General features: G+C 41.3%; 1 protein-coding gene across 3 annotated transcripts; it reads left to right on the top strand.

Moving 5' to 3' along the window:
• The first annotated feature begins 9687 nt into the window (after positions 1-9687).
• THG1L (tRNA-histidine guanylyltransferase 1 like) lies at positions 9688-17906 on the top strand. 3 transcript variants are annotated; one of them, XM_036314576.1, is made up of 6 exons: positions 9689-9968; positions 11169-11345; positions 12423-12592; positions 13572-13660; positions 14894-15001; positions 16250-17906. In XM_036314576.1, exons 1-6 carry the CDS (start codon positions 9715-9717, stop codon positions 16409-16411), a joined length of 960 nt encoding a protein of 319 aa, XP_036170469.1. In that variant the 5' UTR covers positions 9689-9714; the 3' UTR covers positions 16412-17906. The 3 variants fall into 3 exon arrangements, with proteins under 3 accessions (XP_036170470.1, XP_036170469.1, XP_036170471.1); XM_036314577.1 differs by lacking the exon at positions 14894-15001 and having other exon boundaries at positions 9688-9968; XM_036314578.1 differs by lacking the exon at positions 9689-9968 and having other exon boundaries at positions 11279-11345; positions 12518-12592.
• The last annotated feature ends 1698 nt before the right edge of the window (positions 17907-19604 follow it).

Below are 19604 nucleotides of genomic sequence, written 5' to 3'. Positions count from 1 at the left end.
TCCCTTGCCTTTGCTGTGTTCCAAGGTTCTGTCTTTCACCTGGATAATGCGGTAGCCCTGTAAATAGTCTCCATGCTTTTTTTCACTCTGATCTCCTAGACTCCAGCTCCCAGGGATCTTACAAAAATACAAATCTAGCCCTAGCCGGTTTGGCTCTGGACAGAGTGTCGATCTGCGGACTAAAGGGTCCCAGGTTCGATTCCGGTCAAGGGCACATGCCCTGGTTTCGGGCTCCATCCCCAGTGGGGAGCGTGCAGAAGGCAGCCAATCAATGATTCTCTCTCATCATTGATGTTTCTATCTCTCTCTCCCTTTCCCTTCCTCTCTGAAATTAATAAAAATATATTTTTTAAAAAATACAAATCTAGTTCTGTCACATCCCCCTCTCCTACAATTTTCCATGGCTCCCCATTGGGCACCTGGTAAAGGTTTAATGTATTCGGCAAAGTCTATAAAGCCCCAAATAGTTTGGACTGTAGTGCTACTACTAGTCGCAATCGTGGCTCGGACCCTGTGGGCTTCTCATCATTCTCTCTCCTACCTCGAAGGCTTTCGGATGTGCCCCCAGCACTAGTTCTCCTTTAGCTCATCTTTCGTTTTGAGCTCAACTGGCACATCCTCAGAGAAGTATTCTCTTGATTCTGAAAATCAGGTCAGATCGCCTTCATGTAGTCATACCTTCATCACCTCTTTTAAAGCTCTTACCAAAACTCACCAAGGAAAAAGAAAAAAAATACCTTGTATTCACATTTGCTACATTTCTCAATGATGTCCTAACTAAAAGCTATACATTTATCTTGAAGCAGATTGTATTTTTAACCAAGACAGGTTACCTCTGAAAGAAGACCTGCCCCAATTCTATTTCTAACTCCTACACAAGGGCAGTGGTTCTCAAGCTTTTCTATCTCAAGAAACTTTATTCCCACAAAAAACGATTGAAGAGTACAAAGAGCTTTTATTTATGTGGCTTTATCAATATTTGCCATATAAATAAAAACTGAGGACTTTAAAAAATATTTAGTTGTCAAGTAGTTTAAGATATCAATATAAATTGTTTACATATTCACATAACATATTTTCTTTTTTTTTTTTTTTTTTTTTAAAATATATTTTATTGATTTTTTACAGAGAGGAAGGGAGAGAGATAGAGAGTTAGAAACATCGATGAGAGAGAAACATCGATCAGCTGCCTCCTGCACATCCCCCACCGGGGATGTGCCCGCAACCCAGGTACATGCCCTTGACCGGAATCGAACCCGGGACCTCTCAGTCCGCAGGCTGACGCTCTATCCACTGAGCCAAACCGGTTTCGGCTCACATAACATATTTTCATAGTAAAACTATATTTCCCCCCAAATTAGAAGAGTAGCATTGTGAATCTAATGTCTGGCCTAATTAAAAACAAACAAACAGTTGGATTCTCATGTCTGCTTCTGCTTCCAATCTATTGTGATGCACGGGTCATAAAGGCTCTAGAAAGCTTCATTGTATATTCATGAGAGATTATAGTAAAAAGGTAAATACTGTATTAGAATTATTATGAAAAGTGTATTAACCTAGCAGATTCTCTGATTCAGTCCCTGAACCACACTGTGAGAAGGGTCTAACTGGTAAAGCTAAGTATGGGCATAAACAAAGGCTGATAAAAGAGGCAGAGAAATAAATCAAGTTAGTGTTGATTTCATGCAGGACCAGTTAATCCAACCTGAATTAGTAATTCAAAGAAAGGGATATGACAGTCCTCTGTGACAGCAATGCAAACAGTATATGGAGAGTGTGTTTTCAGCAGAAAGCAATCTTTTTTATAAAAATTTTAAAAAGCTTTATTGAAATTTGATTTACATATCATAAGTATACAGTTAAATGTAAAATTCTGTGCCTTTGAATAAATTTATAAAGTTGTGTAACCATCATTATTATCCAGTTCTAGAACATTGTCTCTTTTTCTTGACAATGTTTTGAAATTACCAGTGAACAGTTCTACACTTCTTTTGTTAAATGTATTCCTAAATATTTTGTATGCTGTTGTGAATGTAATTGTTTTCTTCATCTCTAGTTGGCTGTGTATTGATTTTATATTCATCATTTTGTGCCTTATTGCACTGGATAGAAGCTCCAGTTCAATGTTGAATAGAAGTAGTGAGAGTGGACATCCTTGTTTTATACCCAATGTTAGGGGGAAAGCATTGTCTTTGATCTTTAAGTTTGATGATAGTTGTAGGTTTTATGTAGAAGTTTCCTTCTATTCCTAGTTTGTGGAGAGCTTGATCATGTATGATTTTTAGATTTTATCAAATGCTTTTTCTACATCTATTAAGATGATCATATAGCTTTCTACTTTATTCCAGGGGTCAGCAACATTTTCCAGAGGGGGTGATATTGTAAATATTTTTTGGTTTTGTGAGTTGTATGATCTCTCTTGCAACCAATCAACTCTATTGTAGCATTAAAACAATTATAGACAACTTGGGACATGATTATCCTTCAATAAAACTTACAAAACCAAAAGGCATGTCATATTTGGCCTATGGGGTATAGTTTGCTGAGCCCTGCTTTAGTCTCCTAATATGTTTATTACATCAATTTATATTCAGACTAGAGGCCCGGTGCACTACATTCATGCACGGGGGCAGGGGGGTGGGGTGTCCCTCAGCCCAGCCTGCACCCTCTCGCAATTTGCAGTCCGGGACCCCGAGGGGTCCTTAGCTCTGCTGTAGTGGTGGGAGAGGCTCTCCCCACCGCCACTGCACTCACCAGCTGTGAGCCCTGCTTGGCTGAGCGGCACTCCCACTGTGGGAGCGCACTGACTACCAGGGGGCAGCTCCTGCATTGAGCGTCTGCCCCCTGGTGGTCAGTGCACATCTTAGATACCTGTCATTCTGCTGTTCGGTCGATTTGCATATTAGGGCTTTATTAGATAGGATGTTAGCTAACCTGCATTCCTGGATAAACTCCACTTGGTTGTGATGTATAATCCTTTCTATACATTACTGGATCCAATTGCTATTCCTTTAAGAATTTTAGCATTTATAGTCATGAAGGGTATTGGTCTGTAGTTTCTTGTGCTAGCTTTGTCTACAGCTTTGGTATCAGGGTAAAATGAGTTTGAAAGTGGTCCTTTCTCTTTTTGAAAGGGTTTGTGTTTGATTAGTATTACTAATTCCTTAAATGTTGATAAATGTTGATAGAATTCACCAATAAAGAAGGTCATATGGGCATGGGCTTTCCTTTGTAGAAAGATTTTTTTAAATAGTTTTTTTTATTGATTTCAGAGAGGAAGGGAGAGGGAGAGAGAGAGATAGAAACATCAGTGATGAGAGGGAATTACTGATCGGCTGCCTCCTACATGCCCCCTACTGGGATCAAGCCCACAACCCTGGCATGTGCCCCTGACTGGAATCAAACCATGACCTCCTGGTTCATAGGTCAATGCTCAACCACTGAGCCATGCTGGCTGGGCTAGAAAGATTTTTAAATATCTAAATTAACTAAGTTAATGTCTTTATTTGATAAAGGTCAATTCAGATTTTATATTTCTCTTTGAGTCAGTTTTATCATTTATACAAATTTGCCCATTTCAACAAAGTTGTCAAATTGTTGGCATGAGGTTGTTCATAATATTTCTTTAGATTCCTTTTAATTTCAGTAGGCTTCAAATGTTTCCTCTTTCATTCTTAATTTTGGCAATTTGTATCTTTTTTTTTTTTCTTGGTCATTTTACTAAAATTTCATCAACTGTTTAGATCTTTTCAAAGAACCAACACTTCCATTTCCCAGATTTTCTTAATTGTTTTGCTGGTTTTGGTTTTAAAAAATTGACTTCTATGGTCGTTGAACTTGAGTTAGGAAATAATTCTTCCCAAGCAAATTTTTACTCAAAAATTACTAGATTTCCTTTTACCTTTAATTTCTATTGCTTAGAAATGAGTAACAATATAAGTTATATAGAAAATCAATTCGCATGCCAGATTTCACTTTTATGTGGACATGAAGGGGGAAAAAACGATTTCAAATTCCTTCTTTAATAAACCAGACCAGCCACTGGCGGAAAAAAAAAAAGGAAATATATCTGTCTATATAATTTAGCTACCAACTTATGGCCCATTCAGGGCCAAATTATTATGGGTGCTCAATATGTAGCCCTAGAAGTAACTCCTAGTTATTTGTGGTGAATGTGACTCTGTCTCTGTATCAATAATAACATCTACATTTTTTTAAAACCTCTTAATACCTTGCGCTTTCTAAAAAGGATTAAAGCGTTTTGTGATTTAGGACCTGAAAACATTTTATGGCTACCAAATTCTTTGTTTTTCTTTTTTCTTCGTCTGTCTCTTCCTTTTAATCACCACGGCATATCTGAAGTAGTGAAGTAGATTCTCAGCTGTCTAGCTGCCTCCACGTTTTCTTCGCTTTCAGTTACCCTTCACAGATTAATTTTCCATCCCTTTGTGGGTGTTCATATGTCCCTCAATATACCTTGCATATATTGCTCACATCCCTGAATTTATCCAAAATGTCAAGTTCATATCATCTATATGAATTGCTTTTTGATCCAACTCAAACCTGATACAAAAGATGTTGAGTGGGATTTTTCCTCGTGTTTTGAAATTATACCTAAGGCCCCAAACTGAGAACATAAGATGTGAAGTAGCCCACTTCTAAGTTCGAAGAGCCCCTACAAGTTTGGGTCAGCTGCCTCCTGAAAGACTTATTTAAAAAACCAGAACTGGATCTGCTATCTAAATCACCTTCCTACTCTGAGGAATAGGACTGAGGTGGAGAAAGGTGCCTGCATTGGGGGGAGCACAGTGTTCGTGACTAACATTTTGCTAACTGGGAAGTTATGGGTTCTGGCCAAGATTCTTTACTTTTTTCTTTTTTTTTTTTTATCCACATCTGAGGATATTTTTTTCCATTGATTTCCAAAGACAGTGGAAGAGAGAGGGAAAGACAGAGAAATATCGTTGTGAGAGAAACACATCGATTGGTTGCCTCCTGCACAAGCCCCAACCAGGGCCTGTGCTAGGGAGGAGCCTGCAACCAAGTACGTGCCCTTGACAGGAATCGAACCTTGGGCCCTACGGTCTGCAGGCCGATGCTCTATCCACTGAGCCAAACTGGCTAGAGCTGGCCAAGATTCTTTATGAACCTGTGGGTCGCGACCCCTTTGGGGGTCGAACGACCCTTTCACAGGGATCGCCTAAGTCTATCGGAAAACATATATAATTACATATTGTTTTTGTGATTAATCACTATGCTTTAATTATGTTCAATTTGTAACAATGAAATTGGGGGTCACCACAACATGAGGAACTGTATTAAAGGGTCGCGGCATTAGGAAGGTTGAGAACCACTGCTTTATGAGAATTGCTAACCAGCAAGAAAGGAGAACCTATGAGATAGCAGTTATGGAGAAAAATGAAGATATTATTTACTTTTACTCCAATGAATTGAGACTTCTAAAGACCCAGTTTCATAAACAAAAAAGGAATTTATTGTCAAAATCTCTCAAGTAATATTATTTGATTGCTCATTGTGCAAGGCACTGTTCTAGGCACAGGGGATACAACTTTGAAAAATATTAAGAGAGGTCCCTGCCCTCCTGGAACATTGTAGGAGTCCAGGAGTAGTGCTGGCTCCAGGCCAGTGCTCAATGTCATCAGAAATATTTTTCTGAATATCTCAGATTTTTTTCTTTGCATAGCCCAAATCTTCCCTCTTGAGGGCCAGGTGGCCACCAGTGTAGCAATTCTAACAGAAGAGAGACTGTTTTCCCAGTCTTGCAGAGTGCCAGACTATCTCATTGACCTGGCTTGGATCAGGTGCATATCTCTGAACTGGGCTGGCCAAGTCTCAGTTATTGGGAGGCCACCGTTGTTTGTGCAAGCTTCCAATGCAAAGAGGATAAAGCAGGGACTGAAATCCAATGCAGGGCATACTTACCAATTCTTTGGTGCATGACTTTGTCTGCGGGAGAGGGGGGCCTTTTTATAATTCACACTGAGACACACAGTGGTCTTGGCCATGTGCTCACCTTGGAGCAAAGGTGAGTTGAGTTTATCCCATATAAACTAAATGATCTGAGGGTGGGGAAAGGGTGGGGTGCCATTGCCAGAAGTCAGAAAAGGGATGCTGGGCAGGCAAAACTACAACTTCAAAACCATGCCAGAACTAGACAGTCCATTCCTGGAAGCAATGCTGTACATTACTTCCAGCCAGAAATTTGATTAGAGTGGTTTAGAGTGGGGAGGGAGATTTTAGAGTCAAATTATTCCCTCTTCTTATCCCTTCCACCATTAATTTCATTTACGTAATGCAGCTCTTAGTTCAAATGAAATGAGTCAGCATCAGGGCAAACTGAAATATGACTTCCATACCAAAGAAAGATACTTACTTTTCTTTCTGTCAGCCTCAGTGGGTAAGTGATCTCCTAAGTAATAGAAATTTTTAAAAACTAGAGGCCAATGTCCAGGTAGGTCATAAATATCTGTTGTATGTGGGGATCTTTTTATTTTTAATTATAAAATACATATAACATAATTTACTATCTTGACAATTTTAATTGTGCAGTTCAGTAGTGTAAAGTACATTCATATTGTTGTGCAACCAATCTCTAGAACTCTTCATCTTTTACAAAATTGAAATTCTGCAACCATTAAACAACAATTTACCCTTTCCCCACTACCCTTATCCACTAGCAACCATCATTCTACTTTATGAATTTGACTACTCTAAGCACTTCATTGAATATCCAGACTCATACACTATTTGTATTCTTGTGACAAGCATCGTTACTCCCTCCCTGGCCCCAGCACAGGCCAGGCTTATTACTAAAGGGACTTGGAGTGGGAGGCCCTGGGTCTGCTCTTTACTCTGCCTGGATTCCAACAACCTGGAATGGAGGTGGCAGACATGGTCTGGTTCTGAAGTCATCCCCTTCTTTTCAAGGCTTAATTCCTGTTCCATTGAGGGGTGGATGGGGGTGTAAGGAGGCAGTGTCCTCCTTATGTAATTGGCCTTCAACCTGGTGGTGGAACATCATCTCTCTTCCTGCTTTGGCATGGTGCATGATTGTGTTGAGGCCATTCTTAGCATCAGCTGATCCTCCTTGGATCCCTTGAAGAGGAGTAGCTCCTTTTGGCTCTTCCAGCTCTGTCTCAAAACCCTCTTCAGGAGGGGTGACTTTGTAGGCAGCTCTCGGCTTTTGCCTCTCCCTGTAACCTCTGAGCTCTTTTTTATGGGACTAATGGTGATGAGCTCTTCCAGGCCTCAAAGGCTGGGGAAAACTGCAGTGAGGTATCTCTGTCCTTTGCTCAGCACATCACATTGCTGCTCCTTCTCATCTACTGGCTTAGATTGCTCCAGAAACCTCCCAGTGTGATGTAGTCAGTGGTTTCTACCTTCACATACACCCCCACACTTGAAGGAAACAGGAGAGATGATGCCTATCAGGATCTTCCAGTGACTCTCTTTCCCTCCTACAGTGGCAGCACCAGGGAACTCTGCAGCTTCCCACCTGGCAAGTGAGGAAGCAGTCCTCCCTCCTTGCCTGCTCTAAAAGGCTCTCCCAACCTGTCATTACCTGTTCTGGGGGCAGAGTGGGTGCTGGAGGTGGTAGAAGACATATGGGAAGGGAAGGAAGTAATCCTGTTGCTTTGACATATACACTGAGTGGCCAGATTATTATGACCACCTGATGTCTGTAGGCAAATTAGCCGTACACTGCATCGTGTGGGATATGAAGCCGAAGGCCTGTTCAAACACCTTTGCTGTCTGCAGTTACCAAGATAAGACGTATCCAATTCACACAGGAACACAAGGATTGGACAGTTGAGCATTGGAAAAAAGTCATGTGGTCCAATGAATAACGTTTCCAGTTGCATCATGCAGATGGCAGAGTGAGAATTTGACAGAAACAGCATGAAAGCATGCACCCCACATGCATGAATACAACCCTTCAAGCTGGTGGGGGCAATGTTATAGTGTGGAGCATGTTTTCCTGGCATGATTTGGGCCCTTTAATTCATGTGGAACAACGTCTGAATAGCACAACATACTTAAGAATTATTGCTGATCAAGTTCATCCTATCATGTTGATAGGAGATGGCTTCTTCCAACAAGACAATGTGCCATGCCACGGTGCTCATATTGTGCAGGAGTGGTTTCAAGAACATGAGGGAGGCCATGACTCGTTTGGCTCAGTGGATAGAGCGTCGGCCTGCAGACTGAAGGTTCGCATTCCGGTCAAGGGCATGTACGTGGTTGCGGGCACATCCCCAGTAGGGGGTGTGCAGGAGGCAGCTGATTGATGTTTCTCTCTCATCGATGTTTCTAACTCCCTATCCCTCTCCCTTCCTCTCTGTAAAAAATCAATAAAATATATTTTTAATAAAATAAAAAGAACATGAGGGAGACTTTACCTTGCTTAGGTGGCCCCCACAATCACCAGATCTCAATCCAATTGAGCATTTGTGGGATGAAGTTAAAAGAGCCATCAGCTGGTTCCACAACCATCAAATCTCACAGAACTGGACAGTGCTATTCATCAGGCATGGTGTCAGATTCCTCACATCACCTTTCAACATCTTGTGGAGTCAATGCCCAGAAGAATCGCTGCAGTATTGAAGGCAAAAGGTGGCCCAACAAAGTACTGATGGGGTGGTCATAATAATCTGGCCACTCAGTGTATATACTAGAGGCCCCATGCATGAAATTCGTGCAAGGGGCTCAGTCCTTGAAGCCTCGGCTGATCCTTCAGCCCCGGCTTCATCCGTAAGGTCATCCGTAAGGACATCCAGGAGCTCATCTGGAAGGATGTCCGGAAGGTTGTTTGGCTGTCTGGTCTAATTAGCATATTATGCTTTTATTATTATAAATTTTATTTATATATAATATGTACTCATCTAGATCATCTATCTATATCTTTCCCTGGATGGATATACAAGAAACGTAAAAGTAATTGCCAAAAAGTAGGGAGTTAGGAATTAGCAAGAGACTTTTCACCATACTAGTATATCCTTTTATATTGTATGAATAATTTTCTTGAGGATAAAAACAATAATGTAAGTAATGAGTTCAAAAGAGCTATATAAATCAAAAAACAAAATACAAATAGTAGGGTTTCATTGTCATTATTTTTAAAAATATATTTTATTGATTTTTTACAGAGAGGAAGGGAGAGCGATAGTTAGAAACATCTATGAGAGAGAAACATCGACCAGCTGCCTCCTGTACACCCCCCACTGGGGTTGTGCCCGCAACCAAGGTACATGCCCTTGACTGGAATTGAACCTGGGACCCTTCAGTCCGCAGGCCGATGCTCTATCCACTGAGCCAAACCGGTCAGGGCTCATTGTCACTATTTTTAATTACAATTTTGTGTGTTCCCTGTGTAAACAAAGAGAAAATAGACTGAAAGGAAGTGCCACACTTTGACATGGGGAGGGAAGATAGAAAGTATTAATTTTCTTAATTATATTTTTCTCTATATTTTACATATTGTACAACAAATAAATGCTGTTTAGAAAGAAAAACACAAAACTTTAAACTTAGATGGAAATGTTTATAAACTTCGTCAGTGATTTGCTATAGGATGGGAGAAAAGCCCGCCACGCTGAAACCCTCCTTCCAGACCCGGAAGTGGTTTGAGGACTACAAGGAGAGGCGAGAAAGATGCCGACCTCCGCTAGGGCTAGAGCGGCCACAAAAAAAGACATGGGACTTCCGGGGCGGGGCTCTCTGGTTTTTCACCCTCCGCGTGGCGGGGTGGAGGCGGGAATGTGGGTCTCTCATAACGTGAAGGTTCGCGATTGCCTGGCTTCCACTTCCGTCACTCTGAAACGGTGCCTGAAATTGGGGGTGACCATGGCAAAGAGCAAGTTCGAGTACGTGCGGGACTTCGAGACTGACGACACCTGCCTGCCCCACTGCTGGGTGGTGGTGCGGCTGGACGGCAGGAATTTCCATCGGTGAGTGAGCTCAGCCCTGGGCCGCGGGCCCGTCGGCGCTTCCGGGTAAATCCTACGCTAGCGATCGCGGGCCCCTGCTCATTGTTACCGAGGTAACGCGGCAGCCAATGAGCTCGCGGCTTTGAGCATTGTTCTATGTGCGGGCTAAGGCGAGCTTGGAAGCAAGTTCTCAGGGTAGTTCAATGGGCCTGGGTGCTCCCGGATTAGAAGCCGGGCTGGGTTTTATGCGAGCATAGACCTGTTGGTAAGGACCTTGTGGGAAAAAAGTGACTCTCGGGCACAGTACTTTAGCTCTTCAGCCAATTGCCCAGCTATTTTGTTAAGAGTGCTGACTGTTCTGAGGCCCATTTAGGCCTTGCTGTGGGCAACTCTTACAATATGTTCTTTCACTGTCAGTAACAGGCCACATGGTCTGGGCTCAGGAGGAAATAAAGTCAGAAAAAAGGCAGAAATATAACAAGTCAATTTTTTAAATACTATTTTAGTAATGATTATTATAACTAACATTTATTGAACACTTCTAGGGAGCCAGGCATAATTACATTTGTTATCTTCCCCTAGTCATCAGGACAATTCTATTAAGTAAAGATATCCCCATCCTATATGATAAAAGCCTAATAAGTCGACCAAAGGTGGAACAACTGGTGGAACTACTGGTTGCTATGATGCGCACTGACCACCAGGGGGCAGACACACAACACAGGAGCTGCCCCCAGGCCCCAGGCTTGCCAAGGCAGGTGCCATGGATGGGTAGGTGGGGGGGGGGGGGGGGGGGGACAATCACCCTGCCAGTTGCCCCACAGAGGGAGGTGGCAGCGGCGGTGGCGGGGGCAGGGCTGGCAAGTGGGCAAGGCGGGTGCCAGTGGGGGGGGCCCCGATCACCCCAACAGTTGCCCCACGGATCGGCCCTGATCGCCAGCCAGGCCTAGGGACCCTACCCATGCTTGAATTTTGTGCACTGGGCCTCTAGTTTTATAGAAAAGGGAATTGAGGCTAGCAGTTATGTCCCCTTTTCTCCGTTGCTCGGGACAAGAAAAACCTGAAATCTAAGGGAATTAATTAGGTTGTGGCTAGTGGAATGTTTGGACTCACAGTACTATTTCAGTACCTTCCTCTTTGAACAGCCTCTTCAATCCGTAGTGTTAATGACAAGCTCTCTTACATTCATGTCCCTTTCCCTCTTCTCTTTCTTTTATGAAGGTTTTCTGAGAAGCACAGCTTTGCAAAACCTAATGACATCCGTGCTCTCCACCTAATGACCAAATGTGCCCAGACTGTAATGGAAGAACTGGAGGATATTGTGATTGCATATGGACAGAGTGATGAGTACAGCTTTGTGTTCAAGCGGAAAAGCAATTGGTTTAAAAGAAGAGCCAGGTAATTCCATAGCCCAGCTCCATCAGAACATTTCTTACCAGCATCTGGTTTCTGCTTTTCTTAAACACAGACTCGCAGACCACAATATGTCTGCAGTATTTGCAATTGCAGAATGTTTGTATATTTCTGTTTGGACTGTTGTATTTCATCTGATATCTGAGCATTCCATATCACTCTTCATCTGATTCTTTCCACTCCATTCCCCATCACTATCCTCTAGACCAGCGGTTCTCAACCTGTGGGTCAAGACCCCTTTGGGGGTCGAACAATCCTTTCACAGGGGTCGCCTAAGACCATCGGAAAACACATATATAATTACATATATATTGTAATTGTGATTAATTACTAGCTTTAATTATGTTCAATTTGTAACAATGAAAATACATCCTGCATATCAGACATTTACATTACGATTCATAACACTAGCAAAATTACAGTTATGAAGTAGCAACGAAAATAATTTTATGGTTGGGGGTCACCACAACATGAGGAACTGTATTAAAGGGTCGCGGCATTAGGAAGGTTGAGAACCACTGCTCTAGATTGAGTTGGCATTGATCATTTAAGACTAGAAAAATAGACCATGGAATATAATATTAGTGATTCATAGGCTGGCTTAGTCAGTGACAGACACTTATACAGGCATTGCAGTGTTGCTTAAACCATTAATGAAGAAGAATTTCAGTACAAAATAGACAAATCTCATATTTGAGTATTTTGATACTCTTACAGAAAACAAATCATATAATAAATTGGCATGTTTTTAAAACAATGGTTCCTCTCCTTTCAAGACTTAAAAAAACACCTCTTGAACCATAAATTCACATTACATCCTACAGAAAAAAAAAGTTGGTATTAGTAAATTACTTAAAGGACTAGGAGGAGAGGCAGGCTACATTTCAAATATGTAACTGAAATATTAAAATAGTTTTTCTTGTCCCAACATATTTTATCTCTAGGTTTGCTGGCCAGTTTGTGTAATCTCTCTGTTACACCCACAGGCCCTATCACAGTGTTGAGTTAACGACATGTCTTTTCTCTTTTCTTGCTCCACCCACCGTGCCTTACACTTGGAAGTAAGTTCATGACTCATGTGGCCTCCCAGTTCGCCTCCAGCTACGTGTTTTATTGGCGGGATTACTTTGAAGACCAGCCCCTTCTGTATCCCCCAGGCTTTGATGGAAGAGTTGTGGTGTATCCTAACAACCAGACCTTAAAGGACTACCTCAGCTGGCGACAAGCAGATTGTAAGTGAAAGGAATTAAGCAGATGTAATTAAACCACCAACTCCATACTTTAGAGGTGGCGGGCGATCTGGTACAGGTTTGGCTCACATGTATTTTGTTTGGAATGAAATATTTCAAAAAACGTTTTTTAGCATGTTTTTAATTGATTTTTTAGAGAGAGAGGAAGGTCCAGAGAGCAAGAGGGAGAGGGAGAGAAACATCAATCGGTTGCCTCCCATATGCACCCCGACCAGGGGCTGAACCCACAACCTGAGCATGTGCTCTGACAGGGAATCGAGCTGGTGACCTTTTGGTGCACAGGACAATGCTCAATCAACTGAGCCACACCAGCCAGGACTCAAAAAATTTTAAATTAGTTGAAAGTAATTGAAAAATTGGGTGATTTCATGTCAGTACCCCCAACTTCCAGCTTTTTTAAAATCAGAAGATCTGGCAGTACTAAGTCTGTATTCCCACACAGTAGTGGACAGAACCTGTGCAGGGCTGCCTTTACACACACACACACACACACACACACACACACACACCAGTGTGCCACAGTCTACCATTCCCTGTTCCCGAGGTAGGGAAGGGGTGACCTACTTAGTGGGTTTGAATTGTGACTCCTGCCTTACATGACTATGATGAGACTTTTTTTCATTTGGCGTATCTTGATTTTGTCAGAACTGGAAAAGAGGTAGGAATAATGTGAATCACATAACTTCGAAAGTATTCCTAAGCTTGGTGCACAAGTTAACAGATGTGTATAAAGCATAACTGAAATGACAGAATAAAAAACTGTTAAGAAATAAGTTTGTTTCTGGTTGCCTGCTTCCCCCCATGTTTCCCATGTATGGTTTTGGGCAGGTCACTACATATCTCTGAGATTTCTTTACGTTAAAGAGGAGAGAGGTGGGGTTCTAGTATTCTTTGAAGTTGAATACTGAATAAAGATTATGTATGTATAAATATAAACAGTGCTACTTTGTTCTCCTCACAGGTCATATCAATAATCTTTATAACACAGTTTTCTGGGCACTCGTACAGCAGTCTGGACTAACACCAGCACAAGCTCAAGAGAGATTACAGGTATAGAGATCTTACTGCATTAATGCCTAATGGGACAGTTTTCTGTAGGCTCTCCCATGATATTTTGCATTCTTCTCCAACTCTCTACAGCTCTGTTTTGAGAGCATATAAAAATCACATTAGTAGCAACTCTGCTGCTTGCTGGCTGGGGCTGTGACGCTGCTACTTCTCCCTGAGCCTTAGCGTCCTCAGCTAGAAAATGCGATCAGTGACATTGGGTCTGCATTCCCACATGGCAATGCTTGGCTGCAACTGAGTATTGGCTGCCCTCTCTCGACAGGGCATGTGCTCTTTTTCTGTCAGTCCCATCTGGCCTGTTGCCTCATTGCCATTCCCTGCTGGGCACCTGTAGTTTCTCAGGTAAAGAGTCTAGGCTTCAAGAGTCAAATAATCATACTTAGATCAGTCTTCTGTTTCATTTTATCCTCTCGGCCTAGTTTTTTACAGGTAAAATAGGGAAAGTGATAGTTCCTACCTCATAGGTTTACGTTGAGAATTCAGTGGCGTGACACATGTAAACCAGGATAACACAAAGCACATAGTAAGTACTTAATAAACACTGGCTTTTATTATTAGATGACCGTGCTACTTGTAGGATGATTAACTCTGAAATGAGATGATGTGTTATAACAACTCAATACAATGCCTAGTACTTTATAATTATTCAGTAAATGCTTGCCTTTACTAACAATGATGAAGATTTATATATAGCAGGAATAGGAATAGGAATAGGTCTCTCTACTTTGGAAGAGCCTACTTTAGGTTTTGGTTCTAAATAGATAAGAGCAAACTATAGTCTTGGGCAATTTATATAAACATTCTAAGCTTCAGAGTTCTCATCTCTAAAATGGAGATGGTTTTCAGGTCAAATAAGAATGTATACATACTAGTAAAGTATCTAGTACAGAAGAGGTGGTCTCACTATTAATTCCTGTCACCCCATCACACTCATGACTTGTGAAGTCGTTGTTTGCTGCAGAAGAGAATTCGTTTTTACATTCAATATTATTTGGTATTAGTTTCAGGGATATAGCATAGTGGTTAGCAGAAGAGAATTTTATGAATTTACACACCTAAAGATTTGAAATTGTGCAATATTTTTAGTATCATAATATGTTTGCTAAAACACTTCCACTTGATTTGTTTGTGGAAGTTTAGGTAGAGGGTGGACTGGTAAGGTTAGGGGAGAGATAAGACATACAAAGCTTTGTGTATCGGTTTTTATTTTCTCAGGGAACTCTTGCAGCAGACAAGAATGAGATTTTGTATTCTGAATTCAACATCAACTACAATAATGAGCCGCTGCTGTATAGGAAAGGGACTGTGTTGATATGGCAAAAGGTAATGCTGTTGTTTCCTAAGAAAAAATGGAGGTCAGGAAAGAAGAGAGTTTCTGCCCATCCCAAGTGTGTCTCGCCTGCTACCAGTATGCTGGTGTGACTGCAGTTGCTAACACGAGTTAGATCCTTTCCAAAACGAGATGCTATAGGTTTCTATTTCGATGCCTTTTTTTCTTTGTCAGTCCATGCTCCCTGTATCAGTTTGTCAGTGATTTTGACTCTCCCCTATAAGTAGAAACACAGAATTTTAGAGATGTTACACTTATTTTTCTGTGTCATAAGCTCTCCTGAAATAAAGTAAAACCCTGTTAAAGGGTGATAGTACAGGTATGAGGATTTTTGCATTCATAGAACATTTAAAAGAGTACGTTCTCCCAAACTGGATAAGACCATTAAATGATCCATCCATCCTGTGACAACTGCAATATGGGGCCCTAAGACAGTGGTTCTCAACCTTCTGGCCCTTTAAATACAGTTCCTCACGTTGTGACCCAACCATAAAATTATTTTCGTTGCTACTTCATAACTGTAATGTTGCTACTGTTATGAATCGTAATGTAAATATCTGATATGCAGGATGGTCTTAGGTGACCCCTGTGAAAGGGTCGTTTGACCGCCAAAGGGGTCGCGACCCACAGGTTGAGAACTGCTGCCCTAAGAGATGTTGATGTGAGGGTTCTGACACTTGTAGAATATTCATGAGATTCCCCAGACATTCATACCCCTTAATATTCTGTAATGAGTGTACACTTACCTAAGTCCTTAATTATACCAATATTTTCTCTCATACCAGCCCCTGGGCATAATGACTTCTCTAAGTTTATTTCCTTTCATCCAAAGTAGTTTTTCTGAAATGTTTTTAAGTATTAAGGGGAACCTTGAGAACGGGTCATTCCATTAGCAACTTCAGCTCTTTTATTAGTATTTTTAAAGAACATTTAAGCTTTGGCACAGACTTGGATATTTCCTAATGCAGATGGAAGAGAAAAAAATACCACTAATTCTATAGTTTTTGCTAACAAGGAACAAGAAATCTTTATTCCTAAGATGTTCTTTTAGAATATAGCAAAATGATTCTTTTTAAAAGTATTTTTAATTGTAAAGAAATTCACGTATGTTGAGCTATGTGTGTGTGGTCTGATAAATGTCTTAGTATATAAAGTAAAAAATAAACCTCCCTCACATCTCCCCCTTCTCTCCCAAATCCACTCTCAAGTTAACGATGTCAATATTTTTACTTAACCTGTAGGTGGATGAAGTTACGACAAAAGAAGTTAAACTGCCAGCAGAAATGGAAGGGAAAAAGATGGCAGTGACCCGAACCAGGACTAAGCCAGTGCCCTTGCACTGTGATATCATCGGGGATGCTTTCTGGAAGGAACACTCAGAGATCCTAGATGAAGACAGCTGACCCTTTGCTTTTGTGTCCTGCTGTGCTTAACTATGGAAGGCCCCCAAGTCTTCTGGCCTTAGGTGGCCCAAGCATTCCTACCACCCAGAACAGTGTCCCAGGGGTGACATGACTGGTTGGGAGGGGAACAGGGAAGGAAGGCATGGATGGGTGTGGTATCTTGTTCTGCTTTAAGTGGAACGCCTTTTTTGCAATGTTGGAACATGGTTCCTTTGGTAGAAGTGCATTTTAAAAAAAATTGTGATACTATTTTTATACAGTGAGATTTATTTTATGCCTTACAGAATGGATCATTTTTAGGTTGTGGCATTAAGTTTTACAAAACCTGCCAAACTCTTTTCATCTAAGATAGAAGATGAGCCCAAAGGTTATTTTTGCGCACCTATTCCTAACTAGAGAATCCAGTGACTTTAAATCTCACCTTTCCCACTCATCTACTTGCATTCATCTTTGGCAGACCTGGAGATAAATATAGCTTGATGCCTGCAGTATGATTCTGAATTGAAGAATTCCAGGGAAAGCTCAGGGCTCTGTGTCAGTCTCCAAGTTGGCAACCTTGTCTGAACAAATGAGTAGATTGGATGTTCTTCTTAAACATTTGTAGATTGATTTTGTAGAGTTAATTAGCATGATCATTCTCTTGCCAGGGGCATTATTTGCCAGACCAAGGATCTCTTTCTAAGAATCCTGTATAATAAAAGCCTGATATGCAAATGGTCCCCTCTACTGGGTGTTCAACTGGAGGTTGGACCAGAAGTTCAACCAGGGGGTGGGGCTTGCCAGCCAACCACCTGTGGCCCCTCCCCCTGAGTGGCGGCAGGCAGCTGCACGAATTTCATGCACTGGGCCTCTAGTTATGTGTATATTTGAGAGAGAGAAAATGTGTGAGAATGAGTGAACAAAGGAGAAACATTCACTCCACGTTCTTTAGATACTTAAAAGTCACCTTGTCACCAGTTGGACTATCTGAAAAAGATTATCAGGTAGCCTCTGTATAATCAGAACAATGACATTGGAGTTGGAGAGCAGAGGGGTCAACACTCTGGGGTTACAGGTGGCAGGTGTCAAAGGAATCCTAATAGCTCCACCTACTGATGGCCTGTAGAGATGGGTTGGGTGAGGTGCCCAGAGAGCTGCAGCAGTAATTTCATGTTGCCAAGCTCTTGGCCTCTGAAAAGGGGGAGGTAGTGCGGACAGGTGGTAGAAGTCACATTGCCTCTTGTCCTCATTTCATATTTTAGAGGAAAGTCATTTGGCTCTATTAAGAATTAAGAAGCAACCCACGTCTCAGTGCCTAGTCCCGCATTGCAGAATTTACAGCCAAGAAGAAAATGTATTTTTGAAAGTGACGGCTGGTCTCATCCCTCAGCAATTGATACCCCATCTGTCAACGCCATGTTTTCCCTTCCTGTTCTCCAGAGGAATAGGAGATGTTTAGTAATTGATAAAATCTTGTTGAGAAGAAAAATAAAGGTTTCAATTCTTTTGGCCTGAATTTTCATTTATTTTTCTCATACAAATGCAGTGTATGAATCCAAATTTTGTATGTGTTTGTATATCTACATAAGCCAGAATACACATACCTTTCATCATAGCAGTGGTTTACAGACTTAATGGATGCAAATATTTACTTGAAATGCTTGTTTAAAATGCCAATTCCATATTCCCTCCTTTCCCCTCCCCCCAAAAATTTGGGGTTCAGTAATCTGCTTTATAATCCCAAAAGCTTCTGGTGTCTGGTCATTGATATGCTGCATTTTGGGCCCCAGGTATACTGTGACAGGCCAAATGAAGCAGTAAGATAATGTAGCTCTTAGCTGGGAAATTTAAGTGGTAAATTTATAGCATTTCATACAAAATAAATATATAGGCATTAAAATACAAGTTTTAAAGACAAAACCATCTGAAGAAATGTGCTATGTAATACTACAAAGGCTATCACTTGATTTTGTTATAAGGTAAAGGAGACCAGCACTTGTTCCTTGAATTGCCAGCAGTTTGCAGATTTGAGATTTATTTTTTGGCACAAGGTTTCGAACAAATGAATATACTAGGTTTAAAACTCAGGCCCTAACTAAGTCTATAGTGCTATTACGTAGAAGCGCCATGCTTGATGGGTGTTGTATGCATTCCAATGTACATTGCAGTTTTATATTCGTTTTCATCTTGCTAAGAGAATAGTGTTCTCTTGGGCTTCCTTTCCAAAGCTAAAGAAACTTTAAGATATACACAAAAGCAGCTGGTACAGAGTTAATATTAACTGATAGTTTCAGGGACTAGTGGCAGATTTTTGTGGCCTGTAGGTAACTGGAATATCTTACCTCTACTGGATGAGGGAACGATTAATACCTGGGCCTTTGGTGCAGACTATCATTTTAATACCAAAAAAATGTTTTGCAGAGCTGGGGCTATAAAGTACAACCAATCTTGTAAATCCTCCATCCTGGTTTACAAGAGCTGGATCATTTCCTCCAGTTGCTTAGCAATGTTCAGAAAATCAGTGATATAATGAATTTTCTTTAATACTAAGGTTCCTGGTGTTAGTGCAAATTACTTTTTGAATAGGATGTAGGAAATGGAAGACTGGGATCTATCCACTCTAAATTATTTCACTGTGCACTTAACCAATATTAGCTAACATTCATAGAGCATTTATTATGCACTCCATATGCTCTATATCTTCATTCTTAGGACAATTCTAGGACGTAGGTACTATTTCTGTTATGTTTCAGATGAGAATGTAAAGATCCAGAAAAGCTAAGTCATTTGAGTGGTACTCAGCATGGAAAGCAAATTGGGACATTCCTTGCCCTCTACCCGCCAGCTCATGAGAGCAGAGAAACGCCTGGGGAGTGTGTTAACACGCTGGCCCGGGGAATTTGGAGTATTAACAAACATCCTAGATCAGTGGTTCTCAACCTTGGCTGCACATTAGAATCACCTGGGAATCTTTTTAAAATCCTGATTTCTGGGCCTCATCCTCCGGAAATTCTGTTTCTTTGTGATGGGGTGGGGGCCATAAAATTAGTAACAAACAGAATTTCCGGAGGATGAGGCCCAGAAATCAGGATTTTAAAAAGATTCCCAGATGATTCTAATGTGCAGCCAGGTTGAGAACCACTGCCCTAGATCATGACAGATGGGGAAACTGCATTAAAGCAGGCTAACCTGTCACCCGCCCGCTGAGGCCCCG

The sequence above is a fragment of the Myotis myotis genome, unplaced genomic scaffold, assembly GCF_014108235.1.
Source record: "Myotis myotis isolate mMyoMyo1 unplaced genomic scaffold, mMyoMyo1.p scaffold_m19_p_6, whole genome shotgun sequence".
Lineage (NCBI taxonomy): Eukaryota > Metazoa > Chordata > Mammalia > Chiroptera > Vespertilionidae > Myotis > Myotis myotis.
Note: the sequence above shows the minus strand (reverse complement) of the source record. Positions and strands in the feature narration are given on the sequence as shown.